This window comes from Tachysurus fulvidraco, chromosome 15 (assembly GCF_022655615.1).
Source record: "Tachysurus fulvidraco isolate hzauxx_2018 chromosome 15, HZAU_PFXX_2.0, whole genome shotgun sequence".
NCBI lineage: Eukaryota > Metazoa > Chordata > Actinopteri > Siluriformes > Bagridae > Tachysurus > Tachysurus fulvidraco.
In genome coordinates this window covers 17,870,554-17,890,677 of record NC_062532.1, presented here as the reverse complement: position 1 = coordinate 17,890,677, position 20,124 = coordinate 17,870,554, and the positions used below count along the sequence as shown (strand labels likewise).

Genomic DNA, 20,124 nt, shown 5'->3' with positions numbered 1-20,124 from the left:
ACACACACACACACACACACACACACACACATACACACACACACACACACACACACACACACCTGCACTTTCATCTGTCTCACCCTCCATCTTGTAACATGGAGATGATTATTTCTGTACAGTTTTTCTAGTCTCACAGACAGAAGCTCAGGCCAAATGTTGAGACATGAACAAATGTAATGTTGGTGTGATCAGTGATAGTGACAGAACAGATGGCATGCAAGATTGGAAAAGTCTCAAAGCTGAACAGAGACCAATGTCTTGTCCAGACTTATCGCGTTACAAATAAGTAACAAATACATCGGTGGCCCTTTGTCTAATTTAATTTAATCTAATACGGCATTAAATTTGTTCCAACAGCAAAGATACTTAAGTCATCTGTACGTTATAAAGATAAGATATATATGCAATTACATTTTGCAATTTTTCTTCATTTACAACTAATTTAATTCCTATTATTTATTTATCTACTGTATTTCTATCTACTACTGTACTCATGTAATGTACTCATTTACTGTATGAGTCACGGTGGCCTGTAGGTCCAAAACCTGATAGCAAGTGTTGAAAAGACAGTTAACAAAATAAAAACTCCACAAATCAAGATCATACACACAACAGCAAAACTAAAAACACGACCAACGATTAAAAACAAAAACACATCAGCAAAAAAACAACAGCAAAATCAAAGTTATGACAACAGAAACAAAAACATGACAACAAAATGAATAATACAGCAAAACTAAAAACACGTTAACAAAATCAAAACATTACAAAGCATTGTAACACAAAGCAGAAAATTTATGTATACTGAATTTGCTTTTAGGTAAATGGTGTTGGTTTTAATGTTGTTGTTTTTTTGTGTGCAAATTTTCTGTTATTCTTTCTGTTATTGTCTTCCTTTTTTCATTTGTAAAACCCTTATTTGTAACACACACACACACACACACACACACACACACACACACACACACACACACACACACACACACACACACACACACTCTTTTCACTTACCGATGTCCCAGGTGACAGGGTCGTTGCTTGCGAGCTCTTTGCGTCCGATGACGTACCAGACGCACGCGAGCCAGTGCGCGAGCAGAGCGAAGACGGACATGAGGAGCGTGAGCACCACGGCGCTGTACTGCGAGTAACGGTCCACCTTCTGCAGCAGACGCAGCAGACGTAACAGACGCACCGTCTTCAGCAGGTGAACTAAAGAAGTCTGCAACACACCATCGATAGAGATGATTCCTCGGTGCTCAGTGCGTCACATGCACATATAACCAACCATGCTAGCTCAAATTTAGAGGCTCTAAATCACTAAACCGGACCTTTAGCACGTGTCATTTTTCATACACGTTGGTCAGTTCACAGAATTGTACAGATTTGCGATAGTGAAATAACATGTCGCATGCTCACAGTAAAAAAAAAAAATATAGCAAATGATTAATGAGCGCTACATGCTTAACTGCACGATGTACGATTGCATGATTGCACTACATGCTATGATGCACGCGCTGATTTTTTCTGATTGGTCGGTTTCACATTGAACACATTGCTCACCGCAATAAAGGGTTAAACTGCTTAAACGCTTCAGAGGAGTGTTTTATAACCTCGGGTAAAAAGCAGCGCTAACTCCGCTTCTAAATTATACATGTGAAAGGTTTCTCTAGACTGAAGTTAACCATGGGGTTAAGTACAGTGTGATTATATGTGATTAATATTATTGTTATTCATTTCAACACTAGCCCTGAAGTGTACTGAAGAAAGACCTAAAAATCTATCTAGACATCTATCTATAGTCCTATTCGGACGGGATTAGTTCTACGTGGGGACGTGGAGTAATGCAATTTTAACTCAGGACATCTGTAATATTAATTGGCCAATTCGCACGGGACAAGACATCTCAGTAAAACTAGCAGAAGTGGGAGGGGTAACTCGCTTTACGCACCACAGTAACCTCCTTGTCGTCATGTGCGTATGACGTAGCTTCCTGTTATCACGTGCGCAAACAGACAACTTGGCGCCTACATGCTTGAAAAACGCGCCAAAAACTACTTTTAAACAGGAAATGACGAAATTTTACTGTACATATTTACAGCGGGTCGATTCGGACGGGATTAGTATTACCCGAGGTAATTTTTCCGGACCTTCTTACAGAAGGTAAAAGTCACCGTAATCTTTACTGACATTGTCCGTAATGATTACCGAGATGGCGCATTCGGACGGGATTAAAGTCACAGAGAAGCTCTGGTAATAATTACTTTACCCCCCACGTCCCCACGTAAAACTAATCCCGTCCGAATAGTGCTTATGTCTATAAATCATACCAAAGTTGGTTTCAGGTTCACGTTTCCAATTTCTTTGTCAAATTCAAGTTACACACGTGATATAGTGTAATGAAAGGTTTTTCTTTAGTTCCTCATCCAACAGTGCAACAACGAACAGAACCACATACTTGTTGATGGCTGTTGTTGTTTAAATAGTCATACTTGAAATAATCGTGTTTTTTTTTTATCGTTGTAGAAAAGTGTAATGTGGATGAAGTAGAGTGTATATATAGAACTTCATATACAACATGTATCTGAGTAAGTGTCCTCTTTTAGTAGCCCAATTATTGGAGGACTCAGTTTTTCCATGTTATATAATATAGTGTAATGTTTGCAGAAGTAGTGGTAAGACATAAATACAAATTATTTCCAATTATACAAATATATGAAAAGTTTAGAGCCACTGGATTTGACTGAAGAATTCATGAAAGTGTTCTACAAAGTGACGGAAAAGTGACCTAATCTGTAATTCTGCAGATTAGTCACCTTTATTTAACCAAAAATAATTGAGAGTAAATGAAACTTCTACACGAGGGACCTGGTCACAAGGACACACACACAAAAAAAACAACAACAATCAACATATGAAACAAATACTTTCCTCAGAAATGGGAGAAATAATGAAATAAGGATTATATAATATAATATTATCAAATATTATAGAAACAACATGCAACATGGCCTTAATCAAAGGTTTTTATATTTATACATATTTATTATATTTTATAAGTTCTTTACATGTAAGTGCCATTCAATTCAATCAATCAAACTTTATTTATAGAGCACTTTAAAACAACCTGCAGCTGACCATCTGCAGACGAGCAACAGAAGACCCACTAACCCCGAGATACAGTACAGTGCGTTACAGTAATCCAACCGAGTGGTTACAAAGGCATGGATTACTGTCTCAAAGTGATGCCTCGAAAGACCGGTGAAGTGATGACAGTAAGTTATACGTTTTACAGTAAGTGTTCCTCTAAATTGTTCTGTTGTTGAGCCATTAACGTTAAAACCCCTTTTTCTCCTGGATCTCACCAGACAGATTCATTCCACAAAGTGAACACACACACGCACGCACACGCACGCACACGCACGCACACGCACGCACACACACACACACGCACACACACACGCACTCACAAATACACACACACAAACACACACAGACACAAATACACAGACACACACAAACACACTCACACACAAACACATACAAACACACACACACACACATGTTGAAACATTTCAGAAATTAACCTATAGGCTAGTTATGAAATGGATGACATCATTTGGGGGGTATCTAAATATCAGGGGCCAGTTGTTCAAAGGTAAGCTGATCGGATTTTGGTTATCGGATTGGATCAAATTTTGAAAATGGGTTGTTCAAAAGGGAAAGAAGGAATCTGAAATCCGATTAGATTACGCAATCCAACCCTAGTTTTAATCTGGATCAAACCTTCAGTTTGTGTTGTTCAAAACTTGTCAGTAGGATTTGGATCACTTTGATCCAAAAAAAAAAAAAAAAACAAGATTATCCTGATCCCAACAGAGGGTAGGATTTCAAGGTGGATTCCAGAAGGAAAATATAGTAAACTTGTAAAATGGGTCAAATACAAATACATTTGTATCATTTAGTGTAAATACTTTTATTGAAGCAAAACTTCAAAACAAAACTTCAGATCCGCCTCCTAAAATCAGAGCTTGGAAATGTCGGTCTCTCGTTCTCAGTTGAAAAAGAAGCCTGAACATTCTTTATTTTGTTAACTATTGGACATTTAGCCATTCTATTTTTTTTTAAGACTTTTTCAAAATATCCACAACGTACTGTATTTGTTAATGTATATTTATTTTTTATGACTCAGATGAGGGGTCATAAAAGAAATTATGAATGGAAGTGGATGTTTGTTATTTTTGGGTTTTGTCCCAAAATAAAGAACTCTTACAGTGACCCCATGTTGGCTCTTCTACCTGTTCTTTACATAGCTGGTAGCCCACATTGTGATATGTTGTCCCATTTAGAGCACAGGTAATCCAGATTTGGTCATCTTGAAAACGGTGTATGTGGATCAGGGTGATCCAATCCAATGTTGCTTTGAAAAACCGGTGTAAAAGTAAGACGGATCACCGGATGCTGAATAGAAAAAAATGGGATTTCCAAATCCGGATCATTTTGATCCAGATTAAATTTTTTGAACAACTGGCCCCAGGACATACTGAACACTAATCCGTTTTCAATTCAACTTTAGATATTGTTTATGTAACTTCTCAGCAATAATTGTGACACTATTTAACATTCTTATATATTCTTTAACAATATCTATGTATATAAGAGTCTCAGTTTTAATGGCATTACTTACATTGTAATTAAATCATTAATCACTGTGGTGATTTAACTTATGTGCAGATCTTTACAGCAGCTCACCACTGAAATGTTGAAAACGTAGAGCAGGTCAAAGGGCAGGGCAGCGATGAGGTCCAGGATGAACCAGGTGGCAGAATAATGTATACAGATGGAGCGAGCGTCGTACACCACCTGACCGGCCGGCCCCACGTATGTAGTGCGGAAATTCAGGACGATATCTGTCATGGATGAGGTTAGTATTACACAGGTGTTACACATCTACAGTATAAACAACTGTACAAGTACAGTGTTGAGAAACACACGCAGAAACAGTTACTAGAACTGAATTTCTCACACACACACACACACACACACACACACACACACACACACACACACACACACACACACACACATTTTTAATGTGTTTGATATTGAGATTTAACTCAATTCCACATGATTTTTAGCAGCCATCTAGCGAGAACAAGTAGTTGGTTGACTAGCTGCGTTGCCTGCTTATGATAACTTTAGCATGGTTGCTATAGTAACAGACAAGCTAAACTAAATACCATAGTTACCATATCTGACTAGATATCAGCACAATTTATCTACCATCAGTAGGTTATCATAGAGGAACCTGAGATCTCTTGGACTTATAAGGGCTCAAACTGTCCAAAAGTGGGGGGGGATCACGTAAAATCCAGTGAGACAGAAGAAATCCCTGTAGTCTTTGTCCTCAATATCTTCAGCTTATGTAATCTTTCTCTGAGCTGGGCTTATTAAGGCATTTAACTGGGTTTCCTGTGTGTGTGTGTGTGTGTGTGTGTGTGTGTGTGTGTGTGTGTGTGTGTGTGTGTGTGTGTGTGTGTGTGTGTGCGTGTGTGTGTGTTTTGAATTTGATGGAGAGGAAGAGTTTAGGTGTACATCATCGCCTTTTCATCACCTCATTTACATCTTAAGCACAACGTAGCTCCAGCATCGCACTTGTAATAAGCAGAAAGCGATTCCAAGTGGAAAAGAAAACCCGTGTGTGTAAAACCCGAGGAGAAGTTTTGGGTGGACACTAATTGCTAACTGTGGCTCTGGTTAAGACATATCCGTGGGGTGTTGCCATGGCAATACATGTCAGGTGACCCCCTCCACCACCCGCACCTCCCCCACTTTCTAAACACACACGCACACGCACACACACACACACACACACACACACACACACCACTCACCGAGGATGAAGAGCATCTCCACCGCTATGTCGCTGACAATAGTGCTTCGGTAGGAGGAGTCACACTCCGGGTCGTCCTGGTTACTGTCGTCGGGGGCGGAGAAGCACACGTTGTACGGGACGGTGACGGCCACGTAGAAAGTCGCTAGGAGGATTAACCAGTCCCACAATGCTTTGCAGACGCTGTAATGGAGCAGGATGAAGCGGGATTTCTGGACCGACGCTACCTTGTATTCGGGAAGAGTTGGCTTCGGGAAAACATTCTGATCGCACAGAAAAAAAACAACACATTTTTGGTCTAGATTTGTATTTTTTTTTAGGGATCTAAGGCATCATTATATATTCAGTGCATTTCCGACACCATATGCACAAGCGTCACATGAAGCAGGTTCGATTTAACACATCATCACAAGGTGTTTTCATTATTTATTATTTTTTTGCATCATATCTAATCACATCAGCTTTTCTCACTGCCTTTAAAAACAGAAGGCGTGCGATTACACTTCACTTTCAGATTTCAGCAGAAGAAATAAGGACACATCAGTACATATAAGTACTAAAGTACTGTCTTGTCAGGTCTGAGCATTGCATTAGCATGGGGTTAATCCGGTCAGTTGCACCTACCAGGTTGGAAGTATCCTGTTTATATGGAAGTGTGATGACATTGCTGTCAGTGGACATGATCTTTTTTACATTGTAGGAAAATATGGGTTCGGTTTTGGGTCTGTGATAAGAGACGGTGGAATTTGCACCAAAATGCGTTTGGAAATCCCACTGCGACTGAGTAACTCTATAGACATGTTAATAACCCTTTATTATCACGACATATACATTACAGCACAGTGGAATTCTTTTCTTCACATACCCCTTCACAGAGTGCAGGGGCAGCTATGATACAGCGCCCCTGGAGCAGAGAGGGCTGAGGGCCTTGCTCAAGGGCCCAGCAGTGGCAGATTGGCTGTGCTGGGCCTTGAACCCCGATCCTCCGATCAACAACCCAGAGCCTTAACCAGTTGATCCACCACTGCCCCATAGTGTGTGAAAACCGAGGTATTCCTCACGCATCCTCTTCCACACTTATAATAATATAATAATTTAATTCCACATTAAAATACTGGAACAAAAATGTCATTTCCTCCATGTTCAACGCTGAATATCTTAACATGAAGCTCATATCTGCACTCTGACCCCAACGTCCTCAGCTGGGGTATGTGAAGAAAAGAATTCCACTGTGCTGTAATGTATATGTGGCATAATAAAGGCTTCTATGCCCGCAAATTCTATATGGAAGTAGACACTCTGGGTTTTAAGAATTTATAGTTTTCCATAAGTATTTCTGTTTGTATCTAGTGTACTAGGAGCAATACTGTATATACACAAATGTTTCTATCGTCAAAGTAAATATTGATATCGAACCCATTTCTGCTCTCTAAGTGTTTGTTCAGAAACATCTCAAATGTAAAGGCGTTTATCTTCAAGCGAAAGCCAACAGACCCCTGACTTGTTTTAGATCAAACTTGTTCAGCCGGCAGAAGAAAAGAGGAGAGGACAGATACTGTATGAAGCTCACAAGATGTGAACTCTTCTCTCTCTTCTTTTGGTACCCTGGTGGTGGAAGGAACGGTCAAGTGACATCTAAAGACCTTCGTCTTCTTTGTCATCTTCGTGTTGTATTTTCTTCTAGCTGTATTAAATCTCCAGCAGAGTTTTAGACTGAATTTGTGGCCTAGAGATCCAACATCGATGTGTTCGTTGGTCAAAGGCGCTCTCTGTACAAGTTTATTAGTAGAGATATTCCATATTAAAAGTCTCTACGCTATCTAGTACGTACACAGCTGCTTGACAGTCTTTAGAAGGTGTCTGTAATCGGATGTGAACCTTTGAAAACCTTTAGATCATCATGTTTGTTTCAGGGTTTAATAAAACATGTTGGGACAAAATATAAAACATCGCATTCTTGGCACATGCTAGATTCAGCATATAAAAGTTTTCCCAATTATCAATACAAATGAACTAGAACAGAGTATGAATCTCATGGAAAAGCAAAATGAATCATCATGCCAATTAAAAATGTGACGTGACCCGTGAGACAGGCGACACAGATCTCCGTTTCCAGCCAGCAGAGCGACGCGCAATTAGAAAGTAAGGTAACTAAAAGACAGAAGGATCTATTAATAAGCCCGTCGTCATAGTAACTCACATTTGCCAGTTTCGCTTTGTTTCTGTTGGTGAATTGACTGGTCAGGTGGTACAGGACACTCCGCCCCCTCTCACGCGCGCCACTGAGATGAGAGCGGCTGGACTTCCTGTTCTGACTGCCGTCTTCTGATATGGCAGCAATCCAAACCGATAAGAGTACAATTAGATATCAAATAAGAAACTCGACAAATTTATTTTCGCCGATGGTCTCGATCGTACCCTGTATCTTGGAGCTGTGGTGCGTCTTTCCGTACGAGTCGGTTATGTCTTTGAAGGAGAACAGGAACAGCACCACTTCTCCTTTCTCATTCTTTATAGGCACGATGTCCAGCAGGCACCAGAACGGAGTTCCTGAAGCCCAACAAGAAGATTCATGATATAAATCTTATTTTATTTAAAAAAACCAAAACCAAAATCTTTTTCAAGACGCTTGCATACATTCATACGTATAAATAAATAAATAAATAAACAAACAAACAGTGTTATCAGTGTTATCATATTTTGCCTCATATGCTAACAAAAATATAAACAACTTTTCCTTATTTATTTTAAGGCTTATTTCTCGACACGTTCACGTACACAACCGCTTTCACGTGACACATGAACTATCACGAAGACGCCTTCGGTATATCGACAATCATGTTCACGGCTCTTTTTTGTGGATATTTACACTGTACAGAAATTCAATATTCCCACTAAAAAGGACATAAATAAAACATTGGTTCTTCACCTACAATGTGTAAAAATTCTTAAAATTTCAAATTTCTAAATAAATAAAAAAAAAAATAGGTAAATAAAATCCACTTGAAAATTCGAACACTTGCTGCGTTCATTTTTAGATTTAAGTTTTGAAATTTTTTTTTTTTGTCTTTCTTTTTTGAGGCCCTGGATTATTTTATTTCATTTCATTTTAATTTGAATCGCCTCTTAACTTCAGTAACACAAAAAAGGTGAATATCTAAATAAAATCTTATAAAATTCATGCTAGTTTATACATAATTAATATTCAAATGCATTCTAGTTCTAAATGTGATAAATAATTGAACTGCATGAAATCCAGTGGAATTTTTAAAGGAATAGACCTGCCCTAATATCATAACCCTAACCTCATATTTTCTTTAGTTTTTTTTTTTTTACAATTTACACTCCTACACTGATGATTGGTTATGTTTTATGATGCGATACAATTTTTTAGTTACATATTTAATAGGCAACCAATGCAGATTTTATAAATATTTTATAAATATGTCTTTACGCATCCAGTGATCCAGTTGACCAGCCTATGTGTAGAAATATTTAATCTTATAATTTAATTAAAAAAAAAAGCCTTGAATTCATTCATTCATTCATTTTCTATCGCTTATCTGAACTTCTCGGGTCACGGGGAGCCTGTGCCTATCTCAGGCGTCATCGGGCATCAAGGCAGGATACACCCTGGACGGAGTGCCAACCCATCGCAGGGCACACACACACTCTCATTCACTCACACACTCACACACTCAGGACAATTTTCCAGAGATGCCAATCAACCTACCATGCATGTCTTTGGACTGGGGGAGGAAACCGGAGTACCCGGAGGAAACCCCCGAGGCATGGGGAGAATATGCAAACTCCACACACACAAGGCGGAGGCGGGAATCGAACCCCCAACCCTGGTGGTGTGAGGCGAACGTGCTAACCACTAAGCCACCATGCCCCCTATATATATATATTTTTTTTTATTTAATTTAAACTTAGGTCTCATAGTAAACAACTGACACGATTAAAAAATATATATTTCAATGACATGGTTTAAGGCTCTGAGAATGAATCATTTATGAAATAAGTGATAGTAGATTTTGTGATAGAAAATCGAAGCGTATCTAAGATCATCATCAGGATTACACAGTAGATGTCGAGAAGAAAAATCCGAGTTAAATTCTTAAAGACACTAGAATTATTTTACTCTGATTAAACATTCTGATTAAATATCTGTAAATACTGTAAATTTTCCCTGTCCAAATATAATGCAATCGTCGGTTTAGCTTCACTGTCACTTCCTGTACCGTTCTTTCTGTAGTAGCGGACTTCAGCCTGGTATTCTCTCTGTCCTTCCAGAGTCTTCTGCACTTGCTGAGTCACTCTCTCGCTCGTTTCTTCTCCGCGAAGAAAGCGGCACGTACACGTCTTCTTCATGACCTCGGTCCGTGCGAAGCCGGTCAATTCGCAGAAGCCGTCGGAACAGTAAACGATAGGATAACCACGACAGCCCTGTGCGTTCCCCAGCAGGAAGTTGCTGTCTAAATATATGACAATTGACATAAAATTAGAAATCAGTTCAGATCTGTTATTGACATTATCATTATCAGGTGATACAGTCACAAGTGGTCAGTCTGGAGGGTCGAGTAGCATCCGGCTACGTCGATCTCGCAGCATTCTTAAAGACTTCTCTCTCCCTGCCTATAGATTCCCTCTGGTAGGTGCTTCAGGAGCCTCCAGACAAAAAACAGTAGACCAGTGAGCATCTTTTTCTCTAGAGCTGTCTATCAATATGATATATAATATACAACACCGTGTATATTTCATGTCTATAGCACCCAAACTGTATGGCTTGTATATCCGTACCTATAGATCACATAGCATAGCACATAGCAGTGAACATAGCATATTCATCCTGTTTATACTGTAGTCATGCTGTAAATACTGTACATCCTGCACATGCTGCTTATTGAACTTCTGGTTAGAAGCCAAGCTGCATTTCGTAGCCTTGCACTTGTACATGTGTAATGATTCGTTCATTTTCTACCGCTTTTATCCAAACTTCTCGGGTCACCAGGAGCCTGTGCCTATCTCAGGCGTCATCGGGCATCAATTCAGGATACACCCTGGACGGAGAGCCAACCCATCTCAGGGCACACACACACACTCTCATTCACACACACACACACACACTCACACACTACGGACAATTTTCCAGAGATGCCAATCGACCTACCTACATCAGAAATAAAACTTGAAACTTGACTAAACTTGAAAGGTTTCTTGAGGAACATCACATCATAAACATAAAAAAAAATAGAGAAGACAATCTTAAGCAGGTGCTATCACTGCTGGTATGTTTCCAATGAAATGAACTTTATTTACACAGAGCACACATCTGTCGTGTTCGGCTCGCTCTCGCTCGCTTTTTAAACGCAAGCTTCTCCGACACACAGTTCTCTCCGATCGGCTTACGTTCACAGCGTGACGTCTGCAGATGAAGGTGTCAGAAACGGGTCTTTAGTGCTTTGGTAGAGAAGAAGCAGTTTGGATTTTAAACTAGTTTTATTGGTGTTAAAAGTTTTACCTCTGTTCATGTCATCATGTTCCTAGGAAGGATTCTTATGGCAGAAATGCTTTATTTAGAGAAGAATGTAGACTATTTTATTATTCCCCAAGAGGAAAATTGGTGTCACAACACAAGAGTGAAAGGAAATACTAAACAGAGACACAATAAGTGCAAAATAAACTCACATTGCAGTTACATGGCAGGTTTAAACCTCCCTGGTGGTCCAGCGACAGGATCCTACACTCTCACTACTGAAGGCTCTTAAAACTCAATTGCTCAAACCCTTCTTCCCTAAAGCAATCAGACTCCTCAACAAACAGAACTGAACTATACCGAACACACACACACACACACACACACACACACACACACACTACACTGGACTGTACAAATCAGTCACTCACTCAATTGCTGTTTTTGCACAACACATTTCAATACCTCATAAAACTGCTGCTGTTACATGAGCAATATGATTACAATTTCTCTTGTTTTGCATAATGTACTCTATAATATACAGAATGCACACTAGTCAGCGCACCTAAGAGCCTTAAATTTTCTCAAAAATCGTCCGTACTCCTAATAATCCGGTGCGCTTACAGTATGTGTGTGCGGAGTTCCAAAATCTGTAAAAATGTTGTGCGACTTTGGTAAGCGCTCCGCTTGAGTGACTGTTGGACCATTTCCCGCTGACACAGAGATGTAATACATTACGTAATACTTTCAGTACGTACGCTTACCCCCGCCATGCCTCTGGTACAGTAGGTATAACTACCGGTATGTTGCAAAACAACATTTGTTTGTCTAATGACCCCCGAAATGGCACCAGTTAAGAGACATGCTTACGAGGCACAACCGCTCCAACCGCTGGACATGTGTGTAAACAGGGCGTTCAAAGTGAAGTTGCGAGCAGCGTGGGAGCGATGGATCACAGACAGCGAACACACCCTTACTAAGACTGGCAGGCAGTGCCGGGCGAGTTACACCACTGTATGTGAATGGATTGTGGATGCCTGGGCTAAGGTATCTGCTTTAACTGTTGTCCGAGCTTTCGCGAAAGACGCCATCATTGCTGAACAGCCACCTGGCAACGAGACCGACTCCGACAATGACGAGAGGGAACCCGGCATGTTTGATGGCGAAATTGCTCAGCTGTTCAATTCAGACATAGAAGATGAGGACTTTGATGGATTTGTGGGAGAAGATTGATTAAAAAATAATGTGTGTGTATTGTTAAATGGTAGAATAAAGTTCAACTAAACTCACTGTTTTGCTTCCGTTACCTTTTTTTTGTAGACCGTATGTTTTAGCATGCGCCTTATGTATGGGTTAAGTACAGAAATAGACCCGTAATTGAGACTGCGCCTTATAATCCGGTGCGCCTTATGGTGCGGAAAATACGGTATTTTGTCTTGTAGTGTTTTGTATCTTCATGAAGTATTGGGACATTCTAAGAGGAACTGCCATCTCCATGTGGTCTTTATTAAGGACAACGACCTTCTTGTCAAAGCACAATCGTCGGACTGTATATTTATAATCACACCCTCCAGTGTCATTCAAATGAGGATGAGGTTCCCTTTTGAGTCTGGTTCCTCTCAAGATTTCTTCCTCTTCCATCTAAGGGAGTTTTTCCTCGCCACGGTCGCCTCGGTCACCTCAGGCTTGTTCATTAGGGATAAATACAAACACATTTAAATATAAGTCTAATGTTAAACTAGATTTTTTTCTATTATGTTAATCTTTATATAATATTAAACTTTTTGTATTATGTTTCTTATGTTCTGTTAACTCTCTGCTTTGAGACAATGTCCATTGTTAAAAGCACTATACAAATAAATTTGAATCGAATTGAATTGAATATTGGTTGTTTACACTGTCTTTTGTCTCGTTTTGTTTGCACCAGGTTGTACATGTTGCACTAGATGTGGCTAAGACTTAAGTCCTTAGCTCTGGGTTTATTTATGTAGCTTTCTGTCTTTTTTTTGTAGCACCATGGTCCTGGAGAAACGTCTTTATTTTAATGTGTACTGTGTCAGATATATATAAAGCTTCTCGTCTTTGTGTAAGTTGCTCTGGATAAAGCCATCTGCCAAATGCCATAAATATAAAATGTCTGTGGTGACCCTGAACATCTAGCAGCCGAAGGACAAGCTCAAGGCAGGTTTAAAACTGGACATTCTGTCAGAGGTGGGAGTAAGTCACACATGTGCAAGTCACGAGTGTCTCAAATCATGAATGTCAAGTCAAAGTCAAGTCGAGTCTTTTTTTTAGTATTTGTCATGTCTCAAGTCTCAAATTTACAACTTAAGTCTGACTCGAGTCAAGTCAAGTCCCCCATCTCTGAATCATTTAATTCAAGTCCGAGTCAAGTCTCAAGTCATGAATGACGTGATGTGACGTGACATATGGCTTACGGTGACCCATACTCAGAATTTGTTCTCTGCATTTAATCCATCCAAAGTGCACACACACAGCAGTGAACACACACACAGCAGTGAACACACACACAGCAGTGAACACACACACAGCAGTGAACACACACCCGGAGCAGTGGGCAGCCATTTATGCTGCGGCGCCCGGGGAGCAGTTGGGGTGTGTGTGTGTGTGTGTGGGTGTGTGGGTGTGTGGTTCGGTGCATTGCTCAAGGGCACCTCAGTTGTGGTATTGCTGGCCCGAAACTCGAACCCACAACCTTAGGGTTAGGAGTCAAACTCTCCAACCATTAGGCCACGAATGTCAAGTCAAAGTCAAGTCGAGTCTTTTTTTAATATTTGTCAAGGAAGTCTCAAGTCTCAAATTTGCGACTTAAGTCTGACTCAAGTCAAGTCATATGACTCGAGTCCCCCATCTCTGTATTCTGTACATCCAGATGAACATATTGCTCATTGAATGTTTAGATTGCATATGATATAAAACCATATGCCTATGATATTAGAGTCATAATACACATTGTATAAAGTCACAAAGTGAACTATAGTGTACTGTACTGCATATTATTGCAAATAGAAATAAAGGGGGGGGGGGGATAATAGCATGGGTCGTAATGTACCTTAGAAGGACCAAACGTGGTTCTTCTGTGACATTGTTATAACTAAAGGTTTTTTGTGACCCTTATTTTTTTAGTGTGTACGTATAAATAAAACACTTTTACGTGCAATATTTACAGATAGAGACACAGGCAAAGCTTTCCAGCAGGTCTTAGTAGGAAAAACAAAAATAAGTCAAAGCTGACCTTTACAAAATAACCTAATGTATCTTATGGAAATGTATGTATTCTGGGACAAAACGTGGCAGCTTAACTTCTATTTCTACTGTAAGTTATGTGTATGAGATCACCCATGAATCATTACTCTTGAGAGACGTGAGCTAACTCACAACTCACACAAGCTGCCCACGTAGGCTTGTAGGCTTCATTTGTTTATAATGAAGTTGTTGTTGTTTGTCTCTAAAATAAGACGTTATCAGTTTTTGTGAATTATAAGACGAGGTCCTCGTCCGGCCGTGAACTAAACGAACACACGGAGAGTTCGCTCGGGGTCTGAGAGCATCACAGGTCACACTTCCTCTACACAATCGAAGTGAATCTGAAGATCTTTGTGCGTTTCAGCAACAAACCAACATCCTGTCTCATGTCAGGAGCAGCAAGACAATCCTGATAAAGTAGATTTCAAAAAATCTGAGTGATATATGTTAAAAAAATAAAAATGTGTGTATACTTAAAGAGAGTAGACATATCTTTTTCCTAGAGGCCCAAAAAATGTAATTTTCTCCTGTTTATTTGTGTCCATGTTCATCGCCGAATGTCTTCGTCATGTCTCACTCTACAGTGATGGTTTTTCTGTTTGTTTTTTCCAATATATTAACAGAAACGTTCCAAAGAAAGAAAAAAAAACACAAAAAACGTACATTTTTTCCGAACAAATGTTTCTGTTTTTCAAGTAAATACTGATATCGAAATCAACTCAGCTTTCTGAGATGCCCCAAGTGTTCATAAGCAGCTATAATATGAAGGTGTTTATCTTCAAGCACGATTATCTTGTGTAAGATAATCAACAAGAGGGAAAAACAAGTCTCAGACTGAAAGCCAACAGAGTCCTGACTCATTTTAGATCAGACTTGTGGCCATAAAATCATTTGTTTGTTTTTACTGAGTGAAAATGCCCAATAAGTTGATTTCCAAATCCCTGCAGACTAGAACACCAGTGTACTGATAAACCGGGTTAATATCGCGACCAGACGTCACTGCAATGCGTGCTAATTGAACTCCTTGTTCCAGTGAATTGGATTTTAACAGAAAAAATAGTAACCTAATAAACATGATACTACATGTGTGTTACTGTGACACGACTTGCCTTATGTTCTGATCATTTTTCTGCTTTTGTGTCCTTGTCTTGTTTCCTGTAGGTTTGAGCTTCTTACTTTTTTAGACAAAAGAAAAAGCAAGAAAACGCAAACTGTGTGGCCATGGCAACTTCACTCTCAGCTTAACATCTCATAATACTATTATGTAAGACGTGTCCTGACGGGAGGGTGTCATTGTGTGTGTGTGTGTGTGTGTGTGTGTGTGTGTGTGTGTGTGTGTGTGTGTGTGTGTGTGTATGTGTGTGTGAGAGAGAGAAAGAGAGATATTACATTCCATGTTGAACTGACTGTTTCAAGAGTATTTTACCTATTACCTAAATATATCTGGTCCATGTAATTCTTTTGGATGTCCATCCTGTAATAATATTAGTATATCATCGACCCCTTTTCACAGCCTAGCACTCTAGCATCTACTTTATCAAAGCGTAGTAGTTCCATCTGTAGATTTTATTCTGCGGGCACACAGTATTCTACACATTTCATGCAAAAAAAGATAGATAGATAGATAGATAGATAGATAGATAGATAGATAGATAGATAGATAGATAGATAGATAGATAGAGAGAGAGAGAGACAGACAGACAGACAGACACGATATTAAAGGCAGAGTCTCCGATTTTTGAAAGCCAATGTTGACATATAAAATCACCAAAACAAACACGCCCCTAACACAAATAGGCCCCACCCCTGTGTGATTGCTCCGCCCACACATACATACTTAACCCAGGCTAATGGAAAGAAATGTGTCTTTATCATAGCTGAAGGGAAGAACAATACGATTGCAGATAAACAAATAAACAAAAATGACACACAAGCATAATCATGTAAAGGACAAAGGCATATATTAGTTCTGTGTAACAAAGCAAAACCAACGTTACTCACCTATCAAGAAGGAAAAAAGCGCCTCGGCGTCTTAAGTAAAGTTGTTTCCCGAGTCAATAACTCCTGAGCTAAACGCTGTTACTACACAAAACGTGGTTGTAGCTGCGTCTCTACATTACTACGATAGAAAAGAGATGTTATTTGTGTAGTAACAGCGTTTAGCTCAGGAGTTATTGACTCGGGAAACTCCAAATCTGTGAATATGTGGCCAACTTCCTGCTCCTTCAGTTCTCTCCAGCGCTGGAAAGCTGATCCTATATTAACACGTCCTACTTCTTGCCTTATCGTAAGTCTTTCTTCACTTTCTGTCTTTGTTTTTATCCTCCATGTCAATGTTAAAACCGCTTTCTGCTAATGTCACACATGCGCACTGATCCCTCTCTCTGCCCATATTCACAAGCCCCGCCCCTTTCCCCTAATTGGCTACACGTTTGTTTTGATTTTTGTTTATTATCGGCCCGACTCAGTTTTCTGAAGCATGTCTCAAAAATCGGAGACCCTGCATTTAATCGCGGAGGAAATTCAAGCATCCAGTAACAACATACAGAAAAATAAGATTATCACAAACACAGTAAAACAGTTATTCCCTACAACCGGGCGATTCTACAGCCTTTCAAGTAGCCAAGTGTGAAAGACCTCTAGAATAAATGTAGATCAGCCGGACAACGGAACCCTACAGTTATGAAGTGACGTGCGTCTGTTCCGTTCAGCACGATCCGCAGTCTCAGTACAGAGCAGGAGTCACGTGACGTTAGGCGAGCGGTGCGAGCAGCCTCTCATGTGAGACGTGATGATTGACAGGACGATGACAGATGAGAACTTTTTGTTCGTCATTCTCACACATGAATGTCATTAAGACGAGTAATCACACAAGAAACAGCTGCAGGGGCGTCACTAGGCCCTTTTTAGGGGGTCTTTAGATTTAGCCTCCCTAAACTTCTTCACAGCCCCCCTAAAAATAATTTGATTAATTATTTTTTGATCGCTTCAGTCCCCTTTAAAAACGCATTTGAAGCGGCGACATGATGCGTCATTTTTCGGCTCCTCCCCTGAACTGAGTCTGCGTGGATTCAGCGCGTTTTTCATTCCTTCTGATAGTTAACCACAGTCCATTGTCCAGCCTCATACATGTGTTGTTTATATTGCTGATATGCATAGTCAAAGTTTATGTTATTTTCTGGTTAAAAGTTGGTTAAAAGTTTATTTTATTTTGTCAAAAAAGTTCCTTATCTGAGGTTTTTATGTGAGCATAGAAATGCAAACAGTAAAATGTTGTGTTTGTACAGTGAGTCTTCATTGTCTTCATTGTACAGTGAGTCTTCATTGTCTTCATTGTACAGTGAGTCTTCATTGTCTTCATTGTACAGTGAGTCTTCATTGTAAAAAAAAAAAAAACTACATTCACAACTCAGAATTGTCTAGTGACTGGTCACATCTACGGTTTTCATTTGTTTACAGTGAAATACAGGGAATACAATGGAATAGTGGATTGCAATAAGGTTAGTAGTACACAACCCTACCCTGGGGGCTGAGCCACCCTAAAATTAAAATTCTAGAATCGCCCCTGAACAGCTGCCAAATGTTCATTTTGGTAATGTATGATAATATCTGTGCTTGACATAGAAATTACATCTCTAATCCATGAAGGCTTGAAGGCTGCTATCGCTGCTACAAGTGCAAATCACAGGCTTCTATTAATACGCTCATTGTAATGCTATTGTTTCTATAGCAACAAATTAGACAGGAATGTGATTCTACACGGAAAGTGTATATTTGTCGATATTGTCGAGCTTTTTTGTGAGGTGATGTTTATTCGCAATTTTTGGAAGGTGTTTTTGAGTCAGTGCTTCAAAACAATCAGATGTAAAAGATTCAAGAGTCAAGAAGCTTTTATTGTCATTACAACCATATGTAGCTGTTGCAGTACACAGTGAAATGAGACAACGTTTCTCCAGGATCATGGTGCTACATAACACAAAGACAGAGCTATAAGGACTTAGTAAGTTAATCCTAGATACATAAAGTGCATCTGTGCAACCTGGTGCAAACAGTGCAGGACAAATCAAAAAGGCAGTGCAGGACAAGACAAAAAGGCAGTGCAGGACAAGACAATGAGGCAGTGCAGGACAAGACAAAAAATACAAAACAATACACAAAAGACAATACACAAAAACAGCGCCGACTAGTGTAAGTACTGTAGTATACAGTGTAAGTGGGTGGTTGACGTGACATGTGACATGACATTTTAATGTAACATAGTGTAAATACTCACTAAAATGTGTTTTTTCTTACAAAAATCATATGTAAATGAAGAAAATTACTGTATTTTATGTTGTAGTTTTACTTTTGGATGAAAAAATATATTTTGTTCCTGTTTGTTTAAAGGCTTTTTTGCCCAATGTCCTGTGGTGTGACTGTAACATAAATGAGACATGAAATATAAACAGCTATAAAATAAACCAGCAACATTTGGAATAATTCATAAGAGCTTTGGCATTATTTTACAAATATTAACTTAATTGAATGTTCAACAATATTGCGTGTGCAGAAATACTGGAACATGAGGTATTGTAAAGTATTGTGCAAAACAGCAGTGGACTGAAATGTGAGACGGTTTGTGCAACGAGCAAAAAAAAAAAAACAGTGTGCAGAAACAGCATGTAAACAGTTTGATATGATGGTGCTGTAGACATGGATGTAAAATTGGAAGAGTGTGTATTTGGTGTCGGTCATATCAGTCTGTACAGTTGATTGTGCATGTGTGTGTGTGTGTGTGTGTGTGTGTGTGTGTGTGTGTGTGTGTGTGTGTGTGTGTGTGTGTGTATTGTGCTCAGTACAGTTCAGTTCAGTTATTGAGGAGGATGGCTTGTGGAAATATACTGTTACTCATGTGTTCCTCATGTGTGCTGAGGCAGGAAGGGGCGAGGCAGACACGTGAACACAAAACGTAAACAAAAACACAGGATACACAGGGAAGACCCCCTAATGTTCAACAGATAAAAAGATCCTGACAGTAACTCAATGAATCTCAGATCTTTTGTGGTTGAAGCTTCAGAATCTTAATGGCTGCAATCTGATTGGCTCAAGCCATCTCGTATATACGGAGAAACAAATTTGTGACATAATGCACTTTTTTGAAGCAATAGTTCAGAAATTCACATGCTTAATAATTCTGAAAGATTGTCGTTTGAAATTGAGGAACGTTAGTCTCAGCATCCGACGGCACCCTGCAAAGCGTCGGATGAGTGTCTGATGCGTATGGCACACAATGACAGAAATGTTGTCAGGGGTTTCGACCTATTATGAGAAAAACAAAAGAAAAAAGTACAGACCTTCTGACTTCTAGTGGATTAGTGGATAACATGTTCACCTCACACATCCAGGTTTTGGAGTTTGATTTGATTTCATGGAGTTTACATGTGGGTTTCCTTCAGGTACTCCGGTTTCTCCCTAGTCTAAATACATGACTGACTGACATCTCTAA

At 39.5% G+C, this 20,124-nt stretch overlaps 1 protein-coding gene and 1 long non-coding RNA gene across 3 annotated transcripts in view; one reads left to right on the top strand and one right to left on the bottom strand.

The window, feature by feature from the left end:
- The window catches only part of kcnh4a (potassium voltage-gated channel, subfamily H (eag-related), member 4a), a 53,069-nt gene that overhangs the window by 15,391 nt on the left and 17,554 nt on the right, over positions 1-20,124 (bottom strand). The window contains exons 2-7 of one of the 2 annotated variants that reach the window (XM_047801077.1): positions 10,138-10,371; positions 8,312-8,443; positions 8,094-8,218; positions 5,895-6,156; positions 4,753-4,910; positions 1,015-1,222 (exon numbers count right to left, since the gene is read on the bottom strand). In XM_047801077.1, coding sequence (XP_047657033.1) covers positions 1,015-1,222; positions 4,753-4,910; positions 5,895-6,156; positions 8,094-8,218; positions 8,312-8,443; positions 10,138-10,371 — 1,119 coding nt within the window. The remainder of the gene's footprint in view (positions 1-1,014; positions 1,223-4,752; positions 4,911-5,894; positions 6,157-8,093; positions 8,219-8,311; positions 8,444-10,137; positions 10,372-20,124) is intronic. The other variant, XM_047801078.1, reaches the window with a different exon arrangement.
- Positions 1,071-8,537, top strand: LOC113652217. Its single transcript, XR_007137960.1, has 3 exons — positions 1,071-1,207; positions 4,735-4,924; positions 8,411-8,537. It is a non-coding gene; the product is annotated as an uncharacterized LOC113652217 (long non-coding RNA).